At 33.4% G+C, this 23,388-nt stretch overlaps 1 protein-coding gene across 1 annotated transcript in view; it reads right to left on the bottom strand.

Moving 5' to 3' along the window:
* Positions 1-23,388, bottom strand: part of LOC129218040 (syntaxin-binding protein 5-like) — a 215,511-nt gene that overhangs the window by 53,797 nt on the left and 138,326 nt on the right. The window contains exons 18-21 of the mRNA XM_054852219.1: positions 17,309-17,397; positions 5,203-5,312; positions 1,882-1,972; positions 1,692-1,808 (exon numbers count right to left, since the gene is read on the bottom strand). Of these exons, the coding sequence (XP_054708194.1) occupies positions 1,692-1,808; positions 1,882-1,972; positions 5,203-5,312; positions 17,309-17,397 (407 nt within the window). The remainder of the gene's footprint in view (positions 1-1,691; positions 1,809-1,881; positions 1,973-5,202; positions 5,313-17,308; positions 17,398-23,388) is intronic.

The raw sequence follows: 23,388 nt of genomic DNA, 5'->3' as shown, positions 1-23,388 counted from the left end.
ATGACAAAAGTGAAATTTTAGGAAAATTTTAAAAGTATTAACACTAGACCTGAGAAGCGGGATTATATTTACTTTATCACCATGCGAAAAGTAGAAGTTGAAAAAAAAATTCCTTTCATGACTTTTAATAATTTAAGGTTAACAACATTCTACCAGATTAAAAAGTTTGTAACAGAAAGAATTTTCCAATTATTAGCACTTATACTTAGAACCGTGGCATGGGTCAAATTGACCGGTTATAAATGTTAATGCTCAAATAAGGATAAACTTGCATTTTCTTGGAAGTAATTGTGGAATACTTCTTCTTCACCCACTTATTCTGAAAAAGTCTCCCCAGGAAGTTTTAAAATATTTTTAAAAAATTGAATCGATTATTTCAGAAAGGACATAAATCCAATAGACTTATTCCTTTCTGAAATATTCGATTCAATTGCCTAAATATGATTCAAAAGGTGATAATAATGATAAAAGTGTTTTGGTTTTGAATAGCAGTAGAAAGTTAAGATTACTAATAATGTTCTGACAATACCTGGGCCTTCTCCTAGCAAAAATGATAGTTAATCTGACAAAGAATTCATAGTCCAAGAAAAGAAAAACATAAGGAAGGAAATTTTGAAAAGAAATAAGCAATAACACTCAAAGTTAGAAAGTATGAAGATAACAAGAAAAAGGCGTTTTGAATGTCGCTTAGGAATAAAAGGAATAGGAACAAAAATTCAATTTCTGAAAAAAGTTGGGAGCCCAATATCACATACTAAACACAGTGTTACCCACAACAGTCCTTCAAGTCCTTGGAGACTTGTTATAGATAAATGGATATTGAAACACATAGGGAAGCTACTTAGGATTAAACATACTGGCAGATTCAAGACTGAAAACGTAATATGACAGTACAAGAAACATATGTTGTTTCAACAATTTTAACTCTCGCATAAAATATATTCTGCAAAAGGACTTCAACTTGTTAGCTGGTATTCAAAGGAATGGGGTCCATCACTTTTCCAGAATATAATGCCAAGAGGCCAAGTTCGTGAAATAATGAAATTTATATGCATTGATATGAAATCAGCATAGGCTCCATGTAAAATGTTTGCCCTTGCTGACAATCAATATCTGGATTTTATGTAAAACTTCAACTGGAAAATCTATCAGTAGGTGGCAGTTAATTGGAGGCTTTTTTGAAGAATTGAGAAATACATTTTTTTTTTTGCCCTCGACAAGAAAACGTGGCAAAATAGGACATGATGCAACAAATGGAAATGAGGGGCAACGACAGATTAAAGTAAATGAGTCTGATGCCACAGTTCTATAAGTGAAAACAAAAGTATAGATATCATTTCAAAATATAAAACTCATTTGCAAAATGTACAAAACTTAGTACTTCTTTTCATAAATATAAAATTCTTGTGTATTATAATATTATATTTTAATTATGTTACAAAGCCCAAAAAGTAGGGTTCATAACACAATAGTATTTTGATTTTTTTTTTTTTTTTTTGCATTTGCTTGGAATTTAATTTTGCTTGTCTGCATACTTAGACAATGAAAAACGATCCTAAGTATGTAAGGACATATTTAAATGGTAAGATATGCAGTTAAAAGTGAGTGGCAGTTTTTTTTATTTTTTATTTTTTATGAACATGTTGCTATATGGTTGCTATAGGTTAATCACTACTTTAAGACTCACAAACCTGATTTCCTACAGTATGACTCAGCAAAAATGAGGCACTGGACAGTTTCTGAAATAATGTTTTCTAGACTTGACATGCTTGAGCTTCGTGATCTTGAGAATGAATTTTCAATTTTATCTGAAATGTTTAAAGATTTAATATATTGACCAAACAAATGTAAAATATAGCAAAAGATTGATACAAAATATACCTTGTGATTTAGTTCTTCGCATCTCAGCTGATGGGGGTTTTCTCTGTAATAAATGCTTGCGTGTAGTTGGACTGAGACACATGCCATTCACCTTTTAGGAAACATAGAGTAAATATACATCCATGTAAGAATGAAAAGTTTTATTTCACAAACATGAAATCAAAAGAATAGGGTAAAAGTGGGAAAGATGCCATACTTTTGTAGAAATTAGATAAAAAAAAATCAAAATGCAATATAAATCAACACTGTATGTTTGGGCGGTAACTTACTACTAAATACCATGCTTTGCCATCAATCTTTGAGTTGAACCGCACCATTGCTGCGGTCGCTCGTCTGGTTTGCTAGTTCTGCATTAGCTACCAGTTTGTTTGGCTCTCTTGGCTCCCTTAAGAGGTTTTTCGCCTCCAGCTCATGTGGTTCTTATTCCGGGCTGATGAGTGCTAAAAAGCACGAAACTGCAGTCCTCGGATGGAATAACTGAGCTGGTGGTGCATTTTAAGTATTTCTGCCTCAGCCCTGGCCTAGGGCGGTAACTTACTACTAAATACTGTATGTTTTATTTTAAAGTTACACTATTATTAAGCATTAGAATTACCATTAACAAGCTTTAGACTTGTATACAAAAAATAAAATAAAAATTGGAAGTTGACATCAGGCCATCTCTCCCATAACGTGTGGGAGAGATGCCATATAAGGTGGGATAGATGCCAAATATGTTATTACTCCTTGTTTTTAAAATTTTTGTAGATTATTTTCTTACTACAATTACTAAAATGCGGTGCGTACATTGTACATGGCTCATGCAGCCATTTTTGGCGTAAGAAACATCAGGCCTGACGAGAGGCCATGTCAGCCTAGTCAGAAACTAGGGGCCTGAGCCTTGAGGGGGCCTGGCAACATCAATGCAAAAGAAAGAAAGAAAGAAAAAGAGAGAAAAGAAAGAAAGAGAAAAAAGAAGAAAATAGAAAGGTAGAAAAGGGGGGGAAACAAACAAACAAAAAATACCCTTTAAAAGTAAATAATAAAATTTTCTTTTTGCCTGAGTATTCGCAAATAAACAAATGTTTTGTTTTCCCTTGGGAGGGTGAAAATGTGTGGCGAAATGAACGTCGATAGTTCTGTGCATGCAATCTTGCGTATATACATACGTAATAGATTCACCCCCCAAAGTAGTTATAATAAATTTATTTTTAAGGCAGTGTGTATGAATCAGAGCATTTTGATAACAATGAAGCCATTGCAAAACTAAATGAAACCTCTGAACTAATAGTGATTTCACCACTATAGTTAAAAAATGATCAAGTTTGTACCTGGTACAAGTACAAGCAGTTGTTTGGATTCCTTTCATAATGCAAGCAACACAGTTTGTAGGTCATATTAAACATCATTCTTCTAATGCTTTGAAAGTGAATCAACACATAGCTTTAGTCAATCATTAAATGTTAAACGAAAGAAATGCATATGTGCACATCATTTATTTAAAAAATTTACTCTATTTCTTAATTCAATTCAAAATTATCATGCACTTTTTCTTTATTGCAGATCAACTTACGAAATTTCCTTCAATACCTTCTGTTTGATCTCTTTCAAAAGATGGTAGATGGAACACATTACCTTTGTATCAAAAGATGAAAAAATCAGATGTTTTATCAAATTTAAAATAAGTTTCAAAGATATTTTAAAATATACTTCAATCAGCAAAAATAATCTCTTTCAGAACAAATTAGAGTTGCGCTGCATGGGCATTGTAAGAGTGGATGATTATTGTCAGGTGTTACTTAATCCAAACAAGTTCATGCTATACAAACTTTTTAATAGTACTGTTTTTTTATCTTTTAATGTCGAAAAACATGCAAAATGATACCATTAGAAATATTTTTTACACTATTCTTCAGATTATTATACTTAATATTTAGTATACTTTCAATCAAAGGTGCTTTTTTTACTTATCTTGTCTGAATAAGTCTGAAGAAGAGGTTTTTGCACAATTCTTTTCCAAAGTGAAGAACTTTTTACCACTTAACTATTGATACAAATCAATTTTTATCCTTATGCGGTCCAGTGTTAATTGTTCTGAAAATTTTTTGGGCATTTTTAAGCTTAAAAGGGCTTTAAAGTAATAAAAAACTTGTATTTTCTGCAAAACAAACTTTATTTTTTTATTTCGAAACAACAAAAAACACCCTTCTACTTTTTTTCTACACAGCAAGAGAATGATTTAAATATGCAACAAAAAAAATTTGATGCAGATCATAGTAGGTACTCCGGAGATATGACTTGGTTGATCTCCCAATTGAAAAAGCATAAGAATTGTCTTTAGACAAGGAGCAGCAACACTCAACTATTCTAAGAATATTTTCTGTTATTTGCACTGAAAACAAAAAGTATTAGCTTGAAATTTATAACAAATTTTGTTTAATTGGTTGAAAAATAAAGAAATTAGAGATATTTTTCTAAATTCATGCCAATACGGTGTCTCTGAAAAGTGATGAAAAATCGAATTTTTGAAAAAATTCTCCAAAACTTAATTTTTATTCAAAAAACCTTATAAAACTAATTTGGGCTTTTCTCAAAGATGTCTATTTGTAAAAAAATAATACACAAAATTGGAGACATGATGGCACATGGCATTAGGTGGTTTGACGAGAAATGACCTATATCTTAGTTTGATCATATAGACTTCAAAAGCAGAAAGTAATCAGTAAAGCAGTAATACCAAAGACTAAAACTCAGACAAAGGACTTCTAATGTTTATATTTCTAGAAGTAAGAATACTCAGATGGTAAAAATTGATACAGTATAAGACCGTTATAACGTACACCTTGGGACCACAGCTTTTGCGTTATACAGGATTTTGCATTACATAGATCATTTCACAAATTTTGCAACTAACATTCAGAATATACCTATATATTAGCACTTCAGAATGAGTTTTATCTACAATGAATATTAAAGTACCAATATTACAATTAAATTCCCAAATAAATATGTTTCACAATCAAAAGAAAGTGCATTACCCTGCACTTCTGCTAGTTCATGGTTTGCATAACAGCTGCATTTTCAAGAGCCATCTGGTATTTTCTGTTTATTATGATTACTAATTCTAAATTTAAAAGCTTTGAATTACGATGGAATTTAATTTGCCTAACAATTTTTATTTTTGCAAAGCAAAACAGAGGGATTTTTTAAGCTTTAAAACCTATTGTTTACTTTTGAAAAGTTGTGCGGTTAATAGAGAATTGCGTTATATAGGTCGGCGTTATAACTGTCTTCTACTGTAAAATTAGTACACAACAGTTTATCAGAACTGCAGTATTTTACCTGGTCTCCAGTTGGGGAACGGCATTTATCTGGTTCAGAGGGGATTTCACCTAACATAGCAGCAGCTCTCTTTGGTGACCGAGGAACTTTCTGATATGGATCAGAAGAGCCTATAAGTGGGAAGCAATCCTTATAGTTATAGTGATAGTTTCTCAAAATAAAATTTTACTTTTGTGAGGAAATTTACATAAAATTTTAAACCAACGAGAAACATTCCTTTTGTTTTATGACTTAGATGCAGGGTTGTCGTATTTTGTCCATCCTGGAAAAAAAACGCCACAAAAAACCTGGAAAAACCGTCCCAGACAAAATGTTATTTTGTCCGTTTCATCCAATTTTTCAGTAAACTGAAAGTTTTTAGTTAAAAGTTTGAAATTTAAATATGATAAATATAGTATATAATTATAGTATTGAAAATAATAAGTAAGATTCTTCCTATTCAAGTAATATTTTAATGTAAAAATAGCATACATAAATATGCATATAAACAATTGTTTGAAAAATATTTTAAAGTGAAAATGAAAAAATTAAGATCTGTTAAAGTTTATGCAAATGTGTATATAAATCAAATGAGTGTTAATCTCTACATAGTATAAAATGAAGACTCCAAAAAGCGTCTGTGTGTTTGAACTCTACCCGGCCGATTTCGCTGAAATTTGCACAGTTGTTCCTTTAAGTCCTGAAAAGGTTTGCAGACCAGTTCGAAAAAAATTCCATCAACAGTTCTTTTTTTATTCTGATTTGAGCGCAATTTTCGCTTAAATTCCTGAATATGAGAGTGAAAAATTACTTGCACATAGTAATATTGTTGGAAAGAGTAGAATTTCCTGCGTTCTACGCAATTTGTTTCAATGCTCTAACTTAGTTACGGCAGGAGTTATTTGCCTTTTTAGTTCGTTTTATTTGAGGCTTAGTTGAAATTTACGCACTACTTCCTTCATTAAATCCACCAATAAAAAGTGAAAGAATTGTCTCACAGTTCTTTTCTTTTGATACCATTGGAAAGAGCTGATTTTTTTACTACAGGTCTAACTTGATCTACAGTCGAAAGTTTAACCCGCTATCTCAATTAGAAAAAAGTTACAAGCGAATTAAATGAAGTTCAAAAATCTGCTCTCTATTCAAGTTTTTAACCATTTTATTTTGCGTTTCCATGGCAACCCTTTTCAATCCAATGTTTCTTTCCATCTTTCTCATTTTAAAACTTAATTTTATTTTGTGTTTCCATGGTTATGCTTTTTAGCCTACTTTCCCAGTAAAAATCAGAAAAAAAAAAGAAAAAAGCATGAAAAAAGGTTTAATGCATCTGAAAATATCGCGAAAAACAAAAAAAAGTCAAAAATAAATAAAATAATTTAAAAAATATCGAAAAATTAAAAATTGGAAAGTAGGGTACTGAGATGGGGGAAAATGTCCGTCGGTCGGTCTGTGTCTGTCCCCCCCAATAACTTTTGAATGAATAGTCCGATTCGAACAAACTTTTTTTTGTTCGAAAGATCTCGGCAAGGACACCTCATTCCCATATTTCACTTTTTGATTTGAACTATTTTTTGTTCAATTTTGAACAGTTCAAAAAAACATAACATTAGCGCCTACGGGGAAATTCAAGGCAATTCCGAAATTGTGAGGCGAATTTGCTTCAAACAAGCTTTGTAGGAAAAAGCTTTTGATGAAAAACGTGTATATAAAATATCTTTTTGATTTGAACAATTTTCCATTCAATTTTGAACAATTCAAATCCCTTAACATTAGCGCCTACGGGGAAACTGAAAGTCAATGTAGATTCCGTACTTGAAGACGGATTTACTTCAAAAAATTTTTGTTGGAAATAACTCTTGATGCCAAACTCCAGACTCCAACTCCAAGAATTTAGGGGCCCCTGACTCCGAATCCGACTCCTGTGCCCGACAAATAATCGGACTCCGACTCCCCGACTTCGATTCTGACTTCGTAGCTTTGGCAAAAATTTATAACGGAGGACAAATGACTGACTCCGATTCTTGGATATTCGTCTCCGACTCATTTATCCCAAAATGATATTGTCTCTGACTCCGACTCCGTAGCTATGGTTTTAACTGTGAAATAATTATTCTTGATATGACTTTTTATTTTCACGCTAAAGTTTTAATTTAGGTATTTAGTTTTGGGCGAATAAACTCAAAGTAATTTATGTTTCTACATAAAGATATGCGCAGACTTTTTTTCTTTTTGACAATGAAAAGTATTTCTTAAAGTTGACATTTTATTATTTTTATTTATTTTGGTAAGTGCATTATTTCATTTAAAAAATTATTTTTGGCAACAGGGGAAAAAGAAACGATTTTTTTTGATATGATGTATTTATTTTAATGAGCTTGTTAATTTTAATTATTATTTTTTCGTTTTGAAAGCTGTTAAAGAATTTTTTTTAATGAAAAAAGTGCATTAGCTGCTTCGTTTAAAAGGTGCTGCTATTTTTTTTTTACGCATCTATCTTTTTAGATGAGTGAGGAATATTTTATTCCTAGAAATTAGCTTAAAATATTTTAAAAAATATGTTCGAAACAATTTGCGATTTTAGCTATTTTGCAGAATCTTGATTAGGTACTAGAAAGTAGTATGGATATACGGGAAAGTAGGCTCATATAGTGCTAGATGGAACTTCTTGTTAAATCCATCTTTCTCATTTTGATTCCTTAAAAGTTATTTGAATATCTGTTGTCATTGTTTGGAAGGGAAATTTTGCATGATTTTTTTTCTTTTATTTAAGCCTGATTGTTGAATATACCTCAGTTGACACAATTTTTAATTTCATGGTGAACCGGACAAAGCCGGGCAACGCAGCTATTAAGTTATAATGCATGTAACAGCATTTATAAAAAAAAAAACACATCAGCTGTACATTTTTATGTTTATCTATGATGTGGAGGTTTATAGCCCATAATATTTTAATTTATAAAATTAAAAAGTAGAAACAAAAGTTTTTAAAGGTTGGAGTCTCAAAACATTAAAAATCATATTTAAAAAAAGGGGGGGGGGGCTACTAGATACTAATAAAGGAAATGTTGACATGAAGTGAAATTTGTTCTTGTAATACAAATACAAATGTGATGATCAGCAACAGATTCTGAAACCAGCTAGGCTGTTCCTAGTCGATTTACTAGTCCCCAATGAAGATTAATGGCCATTTTAAAGCCATCTAACCCCTTGCTCATTATAGTCTCTTCCGGTACATTCTTCTGAGTACCCACCATCCTACTAAAGTAGTAATTTGTGTGACATTACATTTCCATAAAAACATGCAGAGTACATAAGTATTTTACTATGGGGTGACATCAATAAACTCGAAAAACATAAAACAGTTAAATGTTTTTAGTCTATAAATCTTCTTTTTGTATGTATGTCTCCAAGCATTTGATTTGACTATTCCATCGATTTTTTTTTTTTTTTTAATTATAGTGTAATCACGCCCAGTAGCTTGTTCACATTGTTAAAAATTTTTTACCTTTAAATAAATTATGATGTTGCACCAATGTGTAGTTAATTTTGTTTTTTTTTGGATTTACTAAATTCTAAAGTTAATAATCATTCTATTTAAATTAAATAATTAATTCATAATATATAATGTATTAGAATTATAAACTAATTTTATTACACCATAACAATCAATTTATGTATGCATAATCAGTTGATTTTTCATTTCATCCAGTTTTGTCCAGTTTAATCTATTTTGTCCAGTTTCTTGCGGCGTCCCAGACTTTTTACAAAAAAGTGGACAAAATACCAACCATGCTTAGATGTAAGAATAATTAATCAATATGAAATATCAATATCTTTAAAATAACTTTCAAGGTAGTTTTGGTTGGAGGAAAAAACTGCAAATCCATTTTAATAAAGAGGGAACACCTTGTTTAATAATACCTTCCTCACACATCAACACAAAAATTCAAGCATAGCTAAATCATAAAACAAAGTCACAAACTGACATCACATAAAGCAACAGATTTTTTCCTTTAATCTGTTACGCTATCAATATTTTTGTAACAAATTTGACCCACAGCTTTATGCAGTAGCCTCCTTCAATACCTTTGTGATCTATGGTAATCCTAAGACATCACATTAACCCCAGCGTTAATGACCGGGTACATTTTTGCGACTTTTATCATAATTTTTATCATTTCTAGTTATGTCTTGGCAATATTGCTTTTAATCCTCGTTATTTACATTACTTTTTTGAACTCAAAAAAGTTTTAACCATGTTTTCAAATTTTATTTTATTTTATTTGTTTTTTTGCATGCGGGGGGGGGGGGGGGGGGGTAGCATTAAAAACTCTTATACCATTATTCAATTGCCAGATACCCAGTTACCCATTACACTGTGCAGCAAAAAAAAAAACCCTTCAAAATGCTTCTGATACCATTTGTGATGATTCTTGAGTAACATGACCCCCTGAATCCAAATTTGACTATTTTCCCCCCACCAATGCCCCCCTCCCCATTTCAAAATCACACCTCCTAACTTTATTCAGCTTTCAACAGTTACATAGCCATCATTTATATTTGGACGAGAATCGAGCACTGAATTCACCTTCAACATTCTTCTGAGAACTATAGAAGTGAAAAGCCAGAAAGCAGGAATATTTGAAGCAAGTTGGAACACTCAAGGAGCTATCCCCCCCCCCCCTAAAATACCTTAAATATCCTCACAAATGATGTTTTTTTTTTTGGTAGCGGTTTGTTTTATAAATTTTTCACTTGTTTTTCAGTGCAAAATCAGAGTATTGGACTCACTTCTATGAGTCCCATGTCAGAAAAAAATTTCAAAGTAAAAACAAAAAAAAAAAAAAAAAAGAATTAATCATAATAATAAACACTTGAAAACACTGCATGTTGCATTCAAGTTGCACCGTAGATCTTAGATGTAAAGAAACTTCCTGTATAACTTATATTTATTCAAGTTACATTCACGGATATAATTAAAATTAAAAATTGAACTAAGTATGTACTAATAATATAGCAATAATGTACATTTATATTTCAGGGGGCACCGCATCCACAGTTTATTATTCATTATATATTTTAGAAGTCATTTTTTCTCTTGTTAACTTTCGAACATATTGTTACATCATCATTGAAACTAAATTAGGAACTTGGTATTGCTCGTAATGTAGACACAAGGGTCTGCACAGGATTTTTCACAAGGGTCCTATTTTTGTGAATTTAAAATTTAAAAAAATGTGAAAAATAAAATCTTTTTGTGAAATCTCAAAGTGTAAACCAAAAGTTATCCATTAATATACAGGGTGGTTATAATTTAAAGTTACCCTGTTTAGATCCCTCTAGTGACTGTTCTAGACATTGGATTTCGATGAAACTTGGAATATAGATTATATAGACCATGGGGAGCAGGATCATGCAATAAAAAAATAGTTCAAAAATCGACGATAGGGGGCTCTCTACACACGTAAAACATCTGGCAACAACAATGTTGTGTATGAACAGTCATTGCATCCCGATTACATTACCATATGGTGTGGTTTCACCGGTGATTTCATCTTTGGTCCCTATTTCTTTGAGGAGACCCCGCCCCAAGGTCCTAAAAGGTCACTGGTCCTCGATATTGTGCACTTCTTGAGCAGCAAGTCATTCCTGCTTTGCAACAACGAGCGTTTTTGGACTCAACCGTCTTTATGCAAGATGGTGCATCCCTCACATTGCTCGTCCAGTAAAAGCACTGCTTCGTATGCATTTCGGTGATGATAGGACAATTCCGAGGCATTTTTCTACAGCTTGGCCCCCGCGATCGCCGGACCTAAATCCATGTGACTTCTGGCTGTGGGGCTTCCTGAAAGATCAGGTCTATAGTGGAAGCATAGGGATCGTGTTTGAATGAAAGGACAGCATAAGGCGCCATGCTCATGTTATTGATAGGGAAACCCTTTGTGCAACTGTGGCTCACGGTATAACACGTTTTGAACACGTGATTGACGCAGATGGAATGCACATTGAACAAATTCTGTAAATAAAATCGATTTTGTGACACAGTCTCCGTCTTATTTGATTCATGCTCCCTTTTCTACCCTGGTGGTAGATTTTTGAACTAATTTTTTTTATTGCATAATCCTGCTCCCCATGGTCTATATAATCTATATTCCAAGTTTCATCGAAATCTGATGTGTAGAACAGTTATTTGAGGGGTCTAAACAAGGTAACTTTAATTATAACCACCCTGTAGATTTGATTTCTGATTTGCATACTCATTTATTAAAAAATGAGTCCATGAAATGTTCGATTTGGACAATCAAGATTTTGTAAAGAGTCCTTTTTGTTTAATCAGAATTTTTTAAGGGTCCTTTTCAACTAATTATAATTTTGTGAAGGGTCCTTTTTTAACGAATTAGATTTTTGTGAAGGGTCCTTAAAAGGACTTACATTTCCTCTGGCCAGACCCTTGAGAGAATAATATTTCAGAAGGAATATATGGTTTTTTTTGGCATATCTACAAATACATGCTACTATGCCATTACAGTAAAGGTTGAGCTAATGAGAGTGAGGTAAAAAATTACACAGAATAGTTTTTGAATAACCTTTAACTTTAGAACGGGCTTAATGGGTGAGCTTCGTGTACGACACATGGCTCGCAGGCCATAAATTGGGCGACCGTGATATAATTTTAAAAAATGTATAATTTCACTACGAAATACCAAAGCATACAACCAAATACATCTAGTATCACAAAAAATTGAGAGAAAAAAAAAACATTTGCTTCTTACAGACAACTCAACGTGAAGCATAAGCATAAAATATAAGAAAGATAACCAGAGATTTCGTTTTTCGGGAAAAACAAGAAACACATATTTCCTACTATGGTGGTGCCAGACAAAATGCAATTCCAACAAAAGGGTGTCAGAAAAAATGTTTCTCCCAGCTCTACGCTTTCAAATTTCTAAATGGCTACTGTGGTACCCGGTTATTGAGAGTAAAGGAAAAGTTTAGTCGATGATAGGATTAAAAAGAAAGGATTTTTTGGGGAAAAAAGGGTGTAGAGGGTTGTAACCTATACCATGTGATAGCTTTGTGGATTACATATGAATTGAACATAAGTGTCAGTGAAATGTATAGTATGTCGATTGTGATAAATTATTTTACAAACATTTTCCATAAAATTTTAATCTCGTAAAAGCATTTAAGTTTCATGAAAACTTTATACCCTAATACTGTTTTCCATTTTATCTTTTGTAAACTGAACATTTCTACCCCACTTCACAAAAATAATCTTAAGAAAGCACAAACATTGTGAATTATTGCAATGAAATGTTTTGGAATTAAAAAGAAACCCTTTTCAATGAAGAAGATATGAGTTTATTAACAGTCAAATATTTTTCAATTATAACCTCACATATTATGCAGTGAAAAAGAGGTTCCTTTTAACATTAAAACACATATACCTAGTAATTTGTAATTTTGTTGTGATCAATGTTGTTTGCATCAAGTGCAAAGTTTTTTTGTTTTTTTTTGTCTGAAAATATCAAAATTACTTTTATCTGTTGTCCTTTAAAGTGATAGAGGAGTCACCTATCAAATATTTACCAAAAATAATACATAAAATGCACACAAAACTTTGAAACACACAAGCGAGAATGATTTCAAAGTTAAATTAAAGTTATTTTTAGCATAAAGTACCACTGTATAACATACCTATAAGTTATTTTATTGTTTCATTTGACTACTTGTTTAATTAATTATAAACATCTGTTTCACATGAAAAATTTGCTTAAAATTTATACAGGGTGTCTGTTCCAGATCAACTTTTAATTTTCCTTGATTTTTCCATATAAATTTTACACATTATCAAGCTGTTGATGTGTTTTTTAAAATATCAGTAACAAAATGGGCATCGCCCAGTCTACCTTAAAAATAAAAGTTCAGCAACCAGCCAAAAAAAAAAAACATGTTAAATTTCCTGCATAGAGAAGGGCCATTTTATGACTCAAAATTAAACTTTAGACTTTTTTTAATTATTTCAAAATCCCAAAATTTTAGTCATCTTTGTATATTAACCAGAATTAGGCACAACTTTTCCACACTACCAGTAGCATTTATTAATGATTTATATTCTGAAAATTTTACAAAAATGCTTAAAAACTTAGACTAAAAGTAATTCTAAAACTAACGTACATCAACTGATCAGAATTTCGGCAATCTCTTGTGTTCACAAATGCTATTAAAACTGGCAGAAAGCTCAGATATTTTTTAAAAACATGAAGACTAAACCCATCATTCTTTCTAAATATATGAAAAGGCTCTTTTTTTTAAAAAAAATTCTTCATGCTTGTTACATATTACTTTTTTTCACGAAAATATTGTCTGCTAGGAATTAGAAATTCAACTTAAGTTTCAATTCCGTGACCAAAAGCTGCAGAGGATACTTCAAAAATGAAGCTAGGTCTCATTTTAGAATAAGAAATCAACTTAAAATGAAGAATTAAGGGGTATTCCAATTATTCCTTGAACTTTGAGCAAAGTCCGCATTGAGCAGCTTTGCAAGGGCTTTAACAGGCTGCAAAAATGGAACTTATTCGACTCTTTTTCATCGAGATACTTGCTAATTTACGATTTTGTTTAAAATTGGAATAAAAATTTTGGTATACATTTTTTCTGGATGAAAGGTGGCCTACGTTCTATTCTGCACCCCTGGCAACCTGTATATAAAATTTCATGATGATCGGTTGATTAGTTAAGGTATGAAAACATTACTCAATAACATACAAACTCACTATCGCATTTATAATATTTGTAGGGATAAAAATTGAAAATACTTGTATTTTATACGTAACATTTTTCATTGATATTTATGCATTAATATTATTCTAGTTCACTTTTTTTAATTTAACTTTTTCATAGTTATAAAATTGAAATACAAATCACCAAAAAAACACACTGGTGGACAATTGCTAATTACGGATTCCAATGGGCTGTGTAGAGCGTAAAAAAGTAAGTGTATTTCAATGCCAAGTGAAATAAACTAATGCCAGAACACTGGAACATTACAATGACGATGATTTATTGCGCTCTGAAATCCAGAAGGCGCTGAAAAGGGTTCAAAGGTCGAAACGGTCATTTTGGGCAGAGTACGTAAAAGTGAATAAATGTAATTACCACCCCCCAGGCGTTCTGGCGTAAGATGTCAATATGTGATATGGCTACCACAGAGAGCGATGCAAGCTTCCACACGTCGTGTGATGCTTTACACAACATTATTCAGCAGCTGTTGGGGTAATTTATCCCATTCTTCTGTCAGTCACGGATAAGGGTGTCCTTGCTTATTGGAGGGCACTATCGACCAGCAAGACTACTTTTCAAAGCATCCCAAACATTTTCAATATGATTCAAATCTATAGAACATGCTGGCCATCTGACGGGCTGAATATTTTGAGTGAGCTAGACACTCCTGGATGGCGATTGTTAATGACATGTTACGTTGCCATCCATGAAAACGAATTTATCGCCCACAGCACCACAGAACATGTGAACATGAGGCAGTAAAACAACATTAACGTATCACTAGCTGTCATAGTCTTGTTTGGAAGCACACAAGCGACGTATGGCTATTGATCATAATCCTACCCATACCATGACTCAACTTGTAGGATACTAGTCCTTTTCTTTTATATTTGCCGGCTTGTATGCTGTGCCACTCTCATGCCAGGTTAGTTGTTGTCCACAATTAGACGACAGACTGAACCTGCTTTCATCTGAGAATAGTACACAAGCCCAGTCGACTTCTCTCCAAATGCGATGCTGAAGACATCATTACAAACGAGCAAAATACTGACTTGTAGACAGTGGGATGTACAAAACAAGCTGACGGACGTATAGTTTTACTGCATTCAAATGTCTGGCTACAGTTTTTTGGTATATTTTCTTGCTAGTAGCAGCAGGAAACTGCTTTGCTACCTCTGTAGTTGTGTTGCACTGGTTCCTTTTCGTTGCTAGCACTAAGTACCAATCTTGTGCTGACGTCGTATTGCATACACAACCACCCTCATGACATTTGCTACACATTCCATTTGTTTGAAATGATTTCCAAGCTCTAAAAGTAACCTGTGGCTGATGTTGATCTCCCTGGCAATAACCAAATTTTTCTGCTCTTCTTCGGTGTTGCCAACTACACGGCCACCCATAAAATCATCTAAGGAATGACGGGAAGTCATACCAAAAAATGCAAGTTTGTCAATTGATTCTTTCCCATCAAACTTTGCTTTTGAACAGCAATGGTCATCATGCGCTCAATCCTTTATATCGCTTATCAATGCTATCACGTGACCAGTACCGTCCGGAGTCTAAAATTTGCATACTCACAACACGTCTTACCGTGTCCTGAACTTATGCTAATTTCCATATTACCTTGCCCTCCATTTTGTGGTTGTTAATGCTGCTATTACCATCTGCCCTTAGCAATTGTCCACGGGTGTATAAGTGCATAAAAATAGTGATGTTAGTAGCTAAATAAAGAAAACAACTTTAATACAGTAACTCAGCTCAATTGAATTTTGGTTTAAAAATACCCAGTTTAATAGAACAAATTTTCAAAGCACATTTCCAGATTTCTTTTAAGATATTTTTTCTGTAAACTATAACAATAATGAATGTCTCATAAACAAATTTGATATCTTTGTAGAAAGTTTTCTGTAGCATGAAATGGCAGTTTCTTGGATTTGAAAGGAAAATTTCCATTCAGTATTGCTGTTTTCTTTTGCTACCCCCCACCCTCAAACATTGTTTCATTAGGTACTCTTCCTACAGTTTTCTATTAAGAGCACAAACAATGAGCTTCACCTTCGAAGCATCAACAGATTCTTAACTTGAAAAGGGTGAGGATTACTAACAGTACCCCCTGGGACATTTATCCTGGGAGAAAGGCTCCAGACTTCAATTTTTAACTGTACATTTTCTATGGTAAATTTGACAGTTTGCTTCTGTGAAATCATTTTTCAAATGCTTTCTGTTCTCTTGTTCTTTAGAGCAATATCATTGAGACGTGGAATAATATTTCCTCTGAAGTAGTAAAAAATTGCTTTATAATTTTCAACACATTAACAAAAGATGAATTAAATTAAGAATAAAATACAAATTTGAATGATGTACTACCAGATGGTATAGCAGAAGAAAACATTTTCAATTATCTAAACATTTACAATGACTTGGAGGAATGCAGTGAAACTTCCGATCTGTAACTTGATTAAAGCAAAGTCAGTCAAGTAATTCCAACCAATAAAGACTGTTCATAACTTAATAGAAAGTAAGGAAAAAAAATTCAGCCAAAAAAAATCTATTCAATGACATGCATTTTTCATGCAAAAAGAAAAAGAAAGAAAATAATTTCAATGCTTAGTTTCAATAATAAAATTTTTAATAACACTTATTTTGCTTTTTAAACCATAAAAATTCTTTTGTTTCCTCAGGAATTAAAAATTTCCCAAACTTTTCCAGGCAATCCATGTGAGTATATACAATCCGTTTATAACTCATAGTTACATAACATGTTGCTCATACACTAAAATCTCCTACTAAAAATTGCAGAGCTTGAGCCTGATTCTTTAAACAATGAATCTTTTGCTGAGATCATTTGACTGCTTCATATAGGTATGTAGTAAAGATTTCTCAAAAATCTTATTAATACAAATGTGACAACCAGCAACAAGTTCTAGGCCAAGCTGGGCTGATTCAAGTAAGTATAGCCCCAGTACCCAAAGAAGATCAATGGCCCTCTTGAAGCTACCTACCCCCTTACTCATTACAGCCTCTTCGGGTAAACTGCTCCAAGTGTCGACAATCGGACTAAATTAGTAATTTTTTCTAATTTTTAGGTTAGCCAGAGATTGGAATAGCTTAAAGCAATGACCCCTTGTCCAGCTTTCCATGCAAAAATTTAACCCATTAACATCTTCCATTTTGATAAATTACTACAACTACTAACAGATTAAAACATTTTTTATGTTTTTAAATAAGTGAGAGAAAAACTTTACTTCTCTCTCCTGATAATACTAAAAATACATTTGTTATTGCATTTAAAGTGATTATGGAATAAATAAAAAAGGTTGATTCATAAAAGAAAACATTATACCATACAAATCTGCAGTACTCATGCTTGCCACACAGCATTTTTGTGTAAGATCTATAATAGCAAGCCCACATTCACTGCCATAAGCCATTCTGAAAAATAATACGCACATTGTTCAGAAAAGTTTTAAGCTTGTACTTAAAAGTACTTAGTAATATCAAATTGAAACTACATTGAAAAATAATGCATTATGCCCAGATAATTTGGTTTTTGTCTATGAATCAACAATGCAGAAATAACATCTTTTACATGATACTTCATCAATTAAAATCCTACTCGTCCAAATTGTTTGTTTTATTTACTGCAATACAAATAAAAAAGTGACGACCAGCAATAGCCTCTGGGTCCAGCCAGGGTTCATACTCACTTTGGATTAAAAATTTCCATGACTTTTCCAAGACTTTTGCATGACTTCATAAAAATTTTCATGACCTTGTTACACAAACAGAATAATATTTTTTAATGTCAAACTCTCCAATTTTCGAAAATGGGCATTTAGCAAAACTTTTACGTGAATGCCACTACCTCATCGAAGCGCTTACTTGTGCTTGTGGTTGAAAAAAATGTCAGTGCACACCATATAAACTAATTGCAAACTGTTTTTATTTGTCTTTAACATATACATTTAAGTGAAGTAAAAGTAGAATGCAATATACTGATGCTTAAATGTCTAACAAATAGTAATGAATGGGACAAGGTTTGCATGAGTCATTAAAGTTTTGAATAATATATTTACTTTTTTAAAATACTGCCCTTAGGTGTCAGTAGTGCACCAACCATCTATGTAACTTGACAATGTTTTCGTTCTTTAAAGTAAAGCCACATTTTTCAGAAAATTCATTTATCTAAACCACATATTTCAGCTGGCCACATGAATCAGTTTTGCAAGCCGTAAATCCAAAAACTTGAAGAAAAAAAAAGCATTCAAAAAATTGGAAATTTTCCAAATTTCAATCCTATTCTTAGAATTAACAAACATGTATTGACATTCTGATATTTTATGTACTTGTTTAATGGTTAATTATTTTAATTACAGTAAACAACAGACTATACAAACATATCTCAAACTTGAAATATAGCTCTCTGTGGGGAAAATAGAACAGTTTCTTTAAAAATTGCAACAAAGCTGCAAAAAGTAAAAATGGAAAATTGTATTGATATTAATTTAAATTGAAAGCAATTACTATAAAGAATCGGAATTCCGAACACCAACTCTTTGCAAAAAAATAGGATAGCAAAAACGAAATTTTTATATAGTAAGGAAAAATATTGCACATTTCTGATTGCAAGCAAGAGCAAGTAAATAACATTCAATTTTCCATTTCTGAATAGCTTATTTTTTTCTGAAAAAATCGGCAAAGTAGTTCAGATTTAATTTGAAAGTAGGGCTTGATTTTCTGGCATATTTCTCATTTTTTATCTAACTACTGGAGGAAGGATGAAACAGGCATTGCTTTTCTTTGCCTTTCCCACTCTCTAGTTATTCCTAGAAGGAAAGGGGGAGGGAGAGAAGAAAATAATGGAAGTCTGCAAGAAATGAGCTCCGATAGCCCGATGGCTAGAGCGGTGGGATTCCAAACGAGTGGCCCTAGGTTCGGGTCCCAGTCGGAACGAAAATCTCCAACGTACTTTTGGAGGGCGCCTGTGATGCAGGGAGTGTTATTGCTACTAATTTGATAAGTGTTTTTTTTACTATAATTTTTCATTATTACTGTCTAGTTTTAGGTTTTTTTTACTTCACTTTATCATGTAATTTAGTTTTATTGTGTTTTGGGGGCTCATTTTTGCTGTTATTGTATTCTTGAAGTGTTTTTGCATTTGTTGGAGCTAAGCCTAACATGTGGTGATCTCTTGGTTTTTGATCTTGTGTGCTTTATTGGGTGTAGCAACTCTTTATTTACTGCTGTTTTTAGTATTTATTCTGTGTTTTTTTGCATTTTTATCTTTCTGTTTTGCCTTTTGGAACATATTCACTGAGTAGAAATGGGTGTTATATGCATTATGAAAGAGGTAAAGAGTGGGAAGGGGGACAGGTGGATCTCTTGTGATTTATGTCATATGTTCTGCCTGTATAAGGGGGAAAATGAGTCTGTTTTTGAGGAGGATTATATTTGCACTAAATGTGCTGAACTCTCAGACTTAAGACTTAAGATGCTAGTTTTGGAAGCCCAGTTAGCATTAGGGTGTAAGCCAGTTGTAGAGGGTATAAATGTTCCAGAGATTCAGGGGGAAGTTTCAAATGAGGAGTTAGATTGGGAAACTAAGGGTGTAATTTTGGGGGACTCTATGGTAAGGGAGGTGGGTAACACAGTTGGGAGGGTAAAGCGTAAGGTGGCTAGGTGTTGTTTACCAGGGGCTCGGGTAAAAGACGTTAATATGGTTGCTGAAAAGAAGGGAGTATTGAATAAGGAGGATATGGTTACTTTGTGGGTGGGAACAAATGATGTAGGCCACAGTAAAAATCAGGAGTTTTCTAGGGAATGGGAATCCCTGTTGGATAAAGCAACCAGCTTTTCGACGAATGTCCAAGTGGTTGGTTTGCTTCCCAGGTATGGAGTGCATAGGAGCTGGCTAAATCAACGTGCGAGGTGTATGAACTTGCTACTGAAGTCAATTTGGGAAAAGCGCAGTATCAGGTTCATTGATGTATGGAGTCATTGTAAACGGGATTGGATTGCTAGGGATGGCCTGCATCTGAGCTCTACAGGGGTCAAAATGGTTAGTGGATTAATTTTAAGGGCTTCGGAGTCAAAAAACTAAGTTGGAATGGGGGGCATGGTTCAAGCATCAGGTATCGAGAGAATGAAATTTTTTTAGGTATTGCTAGGAATGGAAATAAAGTGACGAACAAGAGTAGTAATGTTAACAATTGTAATTTAGGAAATTTCAGGGTGTTAAATAAAAGCAACTTAGGCATGCTTAAAGTTTTCTATACCAATGCTCGCAGTATTAGGAACAAGATGGATGAATTGAAAAGCATAGTTATGGATGAGAAGTTGGATGTTATTGGAATTACAGAGACATGGGCTACCGAATCTGACGCAGAGTTATTACATATTGCTGGGTATAATTTGTTCAGACAGGATAGAGTAGGTAAAAGAGGTGGTGGGGTTTTATTTTATGTTAGAGACAATTTTATCTGCAATGAATTGGTCATAAATGATAAGCCTACTGATATTGATATGGTTTGGCTGGAGTTGATGAGCAGTAAGGGCAAAAAGCTACGCTTTGGAAACATTTATAGGCCACCTAATTCAAACCAGGGACAAGATGAACAGATGTACCGTATTATAAGTAACATGTCCAGTAAAGGATCCGTTATCATAATGGGGGATTTCAATTTTCCGGGTATTGATTGGAATAATTTTTATCCTGGTAATGGCAAAGAAGAGGAATTTTTAAAAGTAATTGGTGACTGTTTCTTAGATCAAGTTGTAACTCAGGGAACTCGAGAGGAGGCCATTTTGGACCTAGTTTTTTGTGACATAGGTAGTTTTATTCAAGGGTTGAGTGTAGGGGAGCATATTGGAGATAGTGATCATAACAGCATTAGGTTCCGGGTTAAATTTGAAGTGTGCAAAGATGATAATTTTAGGTTTGTGCCCAATTTCAGAAACACCGATTTTGTTGCACTTAGGCAGAGCTTGAAAGAGGTTTTTTCGTCAGGGTTGGAAAATAACGACGTAGCAGTGGACGGAGTTTAAGGATAAACTTGCTAAAACCGTTGGGGACTATGTTCCATTTAGGAGAAAAGGTGTTAGTACCAAAATTTGGCCCATGTGGTTCTCCAGGGAGACTAAAGAAGCTCTTAATTATAAGCAAGCCACTTTTCGTAAGTTTAAAGAAACTGGTCAGAGTGCGGAGAGGCTCCAGTATGGTAAGGCAAGGCGAAATTTTAAGTATTTGGTACGGATTCAGAAAAGGGAATTGGAGCAAAGGCTGGCAGATGACATTGATGGGAACCCTAAGAGGTTTTTTGCTTACGCTAATTCTGGGAAAACTCGAAACAGTCAAATTGGGCCTTTGGTTGATGAGTATGGAAATTTAATCCAAAACGATAGGGATATTGCAAATGTTCTAAATAACTTTTTTTCCAGTGTGTTTAACGATAACTGTATCTCAACAGTTGACACTAACAAGACACAAGCTATTATACAGCTTGAGGATTTTGTATTTTCCAGGGAGGAGGTCTTATTTCATTTGAAAAAGATTAAAGCAACTAAAGCTCCGGGACCAGATAATATTTATCCAAAAATTTTAGTTGAATGTGCAGATGAATTAGTGGATGTTATTTTGATTATTTTCAATGCTTCTTATAACTCGGGGACGGTGCCAGAGGACTGGAATCTGGCTAACATAACGCCACTCTTCAAGAAGGGGTTTAAAGGTATTGCTGGGAATTATAGACCAGTAAGTTTGACTTCGGTGATTTGTAAGATTTTCGAAACTTTGATCAAAATTAAGATCATGATGTTCTTAGAGACTAATAGTCTGTTGACTAGTTTGCAGTATGGTTTCAGGAAAGGTAAATCCTGTACTACTAATTTATTGCATTTCTACGACAAGGTTACCTCAGCTTTAGATAACAAAAAATGTGTGGATGTTGTTTATATTGATTTTCAAAAAGCTTTTGACAAGGTACCGCATGTTGCTCTTCTCAGCAAGTTAGCTGACATAGGAATAGGAGGAAAAACTTTACTTTGGGTTAGAAATTGGCTCACTGGTAGGAAGCAAAGAGTAGTTGTGAGAGGAAATCATTCTAATTGGAGTGATGTTTTAAGTGGGGTTCCTCAGGGATCAGTTTTAGGGCCTCTTTTGTTTATTATATTTATGAATGACATCAATGAAAATATTTCTGGAAGCATGAATTGTTTTGCTGATGATGTAAAAGTTATGGGGATTGTCGAAAATGAAGAACAAGTAAATCAGCTTCAAGAGGATTTAAATCATATTACGAAGTGGGCAGATAAATGGGGTATGGCAGTTAATGTAGGGAAATGTCAAGTGCTACACTTAGGTCATGGAAATAAGCGTATGAGATATCATTTACAGGGTTCAGTCATAAATCAGGCAGAAAATGTTATGGATCTGGGTATCTTAATAAATCAGGACTTCAAGTTTAGTCAACAGTGCAGTATTGCTAGTAACAAAGCCAACAGAATGCTTGGGTTTATCAATAGATCTATTTCAAACAAATCTAAGAAAGTTCTTCTGCCTTTATATAGAAGTTTAGTAAGACCTCATTTGGAGTACGCTGTTCAGTTTTGGTCGCCTTATCTGAAGAAAGATATTTTTGTATTGGAAAGGGTTCAAAGAAGGGTAACTAAATTAGTAAGGGGACTCTCAGATTTAGATTATGATACCAGACTTAATAGGCTTAACATGTATAGCCTGGAGCAAAGGAGAGTCAGAGGGGACATGATTCAGTTATTTAAATTTATCAAAATGAAAGATGTAAATGGATTAAATTTTTGTGGGGAAAGCAGGACAAGGGGTCATTGTTTTAAGCTATTTAAATCTCAGGCTAACTTGGAAATCAGGAAAAACTACTACATTAGCAGGGTCGTGGGCACTTGGAATAGCTTACCGGAAGAGACGGTAATGAGCAAGGGGGTGGATAGCTTTAAGAGGGCCATTGATCTTCATTGGGGTCTAATTAATTGACTAGGACCAGCCTAGCTGGGCCCAGAGCCTGTTGCTGGTCGTCACATTTGTATTTGTATTAAATGGTCTGACATACTGAGAACTAAAGAGAACAATTAAGAGGAGGTTGAAAGACTGAAGGGGAGTTGATCTAGCAATACAATGCATTCAGTGAATGAAAAAATTTTCTTTGGACCCATCTGTAAGTACGTTTCTTCGCTAAATCCTCTCACTCATGGGATATGGCATGATTTAGATCAACTCTGTTGGCATGGAAACCAAAGTTGGAGGGTCACTGGGAGAAGAAAGAATAGGAAAGGGTGGTCTAGGCACAGAATCAACAAATTATTTATGTTAGTTGTTTTTTGAAAAAGAATGGAAAGCAATTTAAACAGATTAAATTTTCCAAAAAATTTTTTAAATATTGTCAAGTTACATGG

Source organism: Uloborus diversus, chromosome 3 (genome assembly GCF_026930045.1).
Source record: "Uloborus diversus isolate 005 chromosome 3, Udiv.v.3.1, whole genome shotgun sequence".
In the NCBI taxonomy this organism is placed as follows: Eukaryota; Metazoa; Arthropoda; class Arachnida; order Araneae; family Uloboridae; genus Uloborus; species Uloborus diversus.
This window is presented reverse-complemented; position numbering and strand designations above follow the sequence as displayed.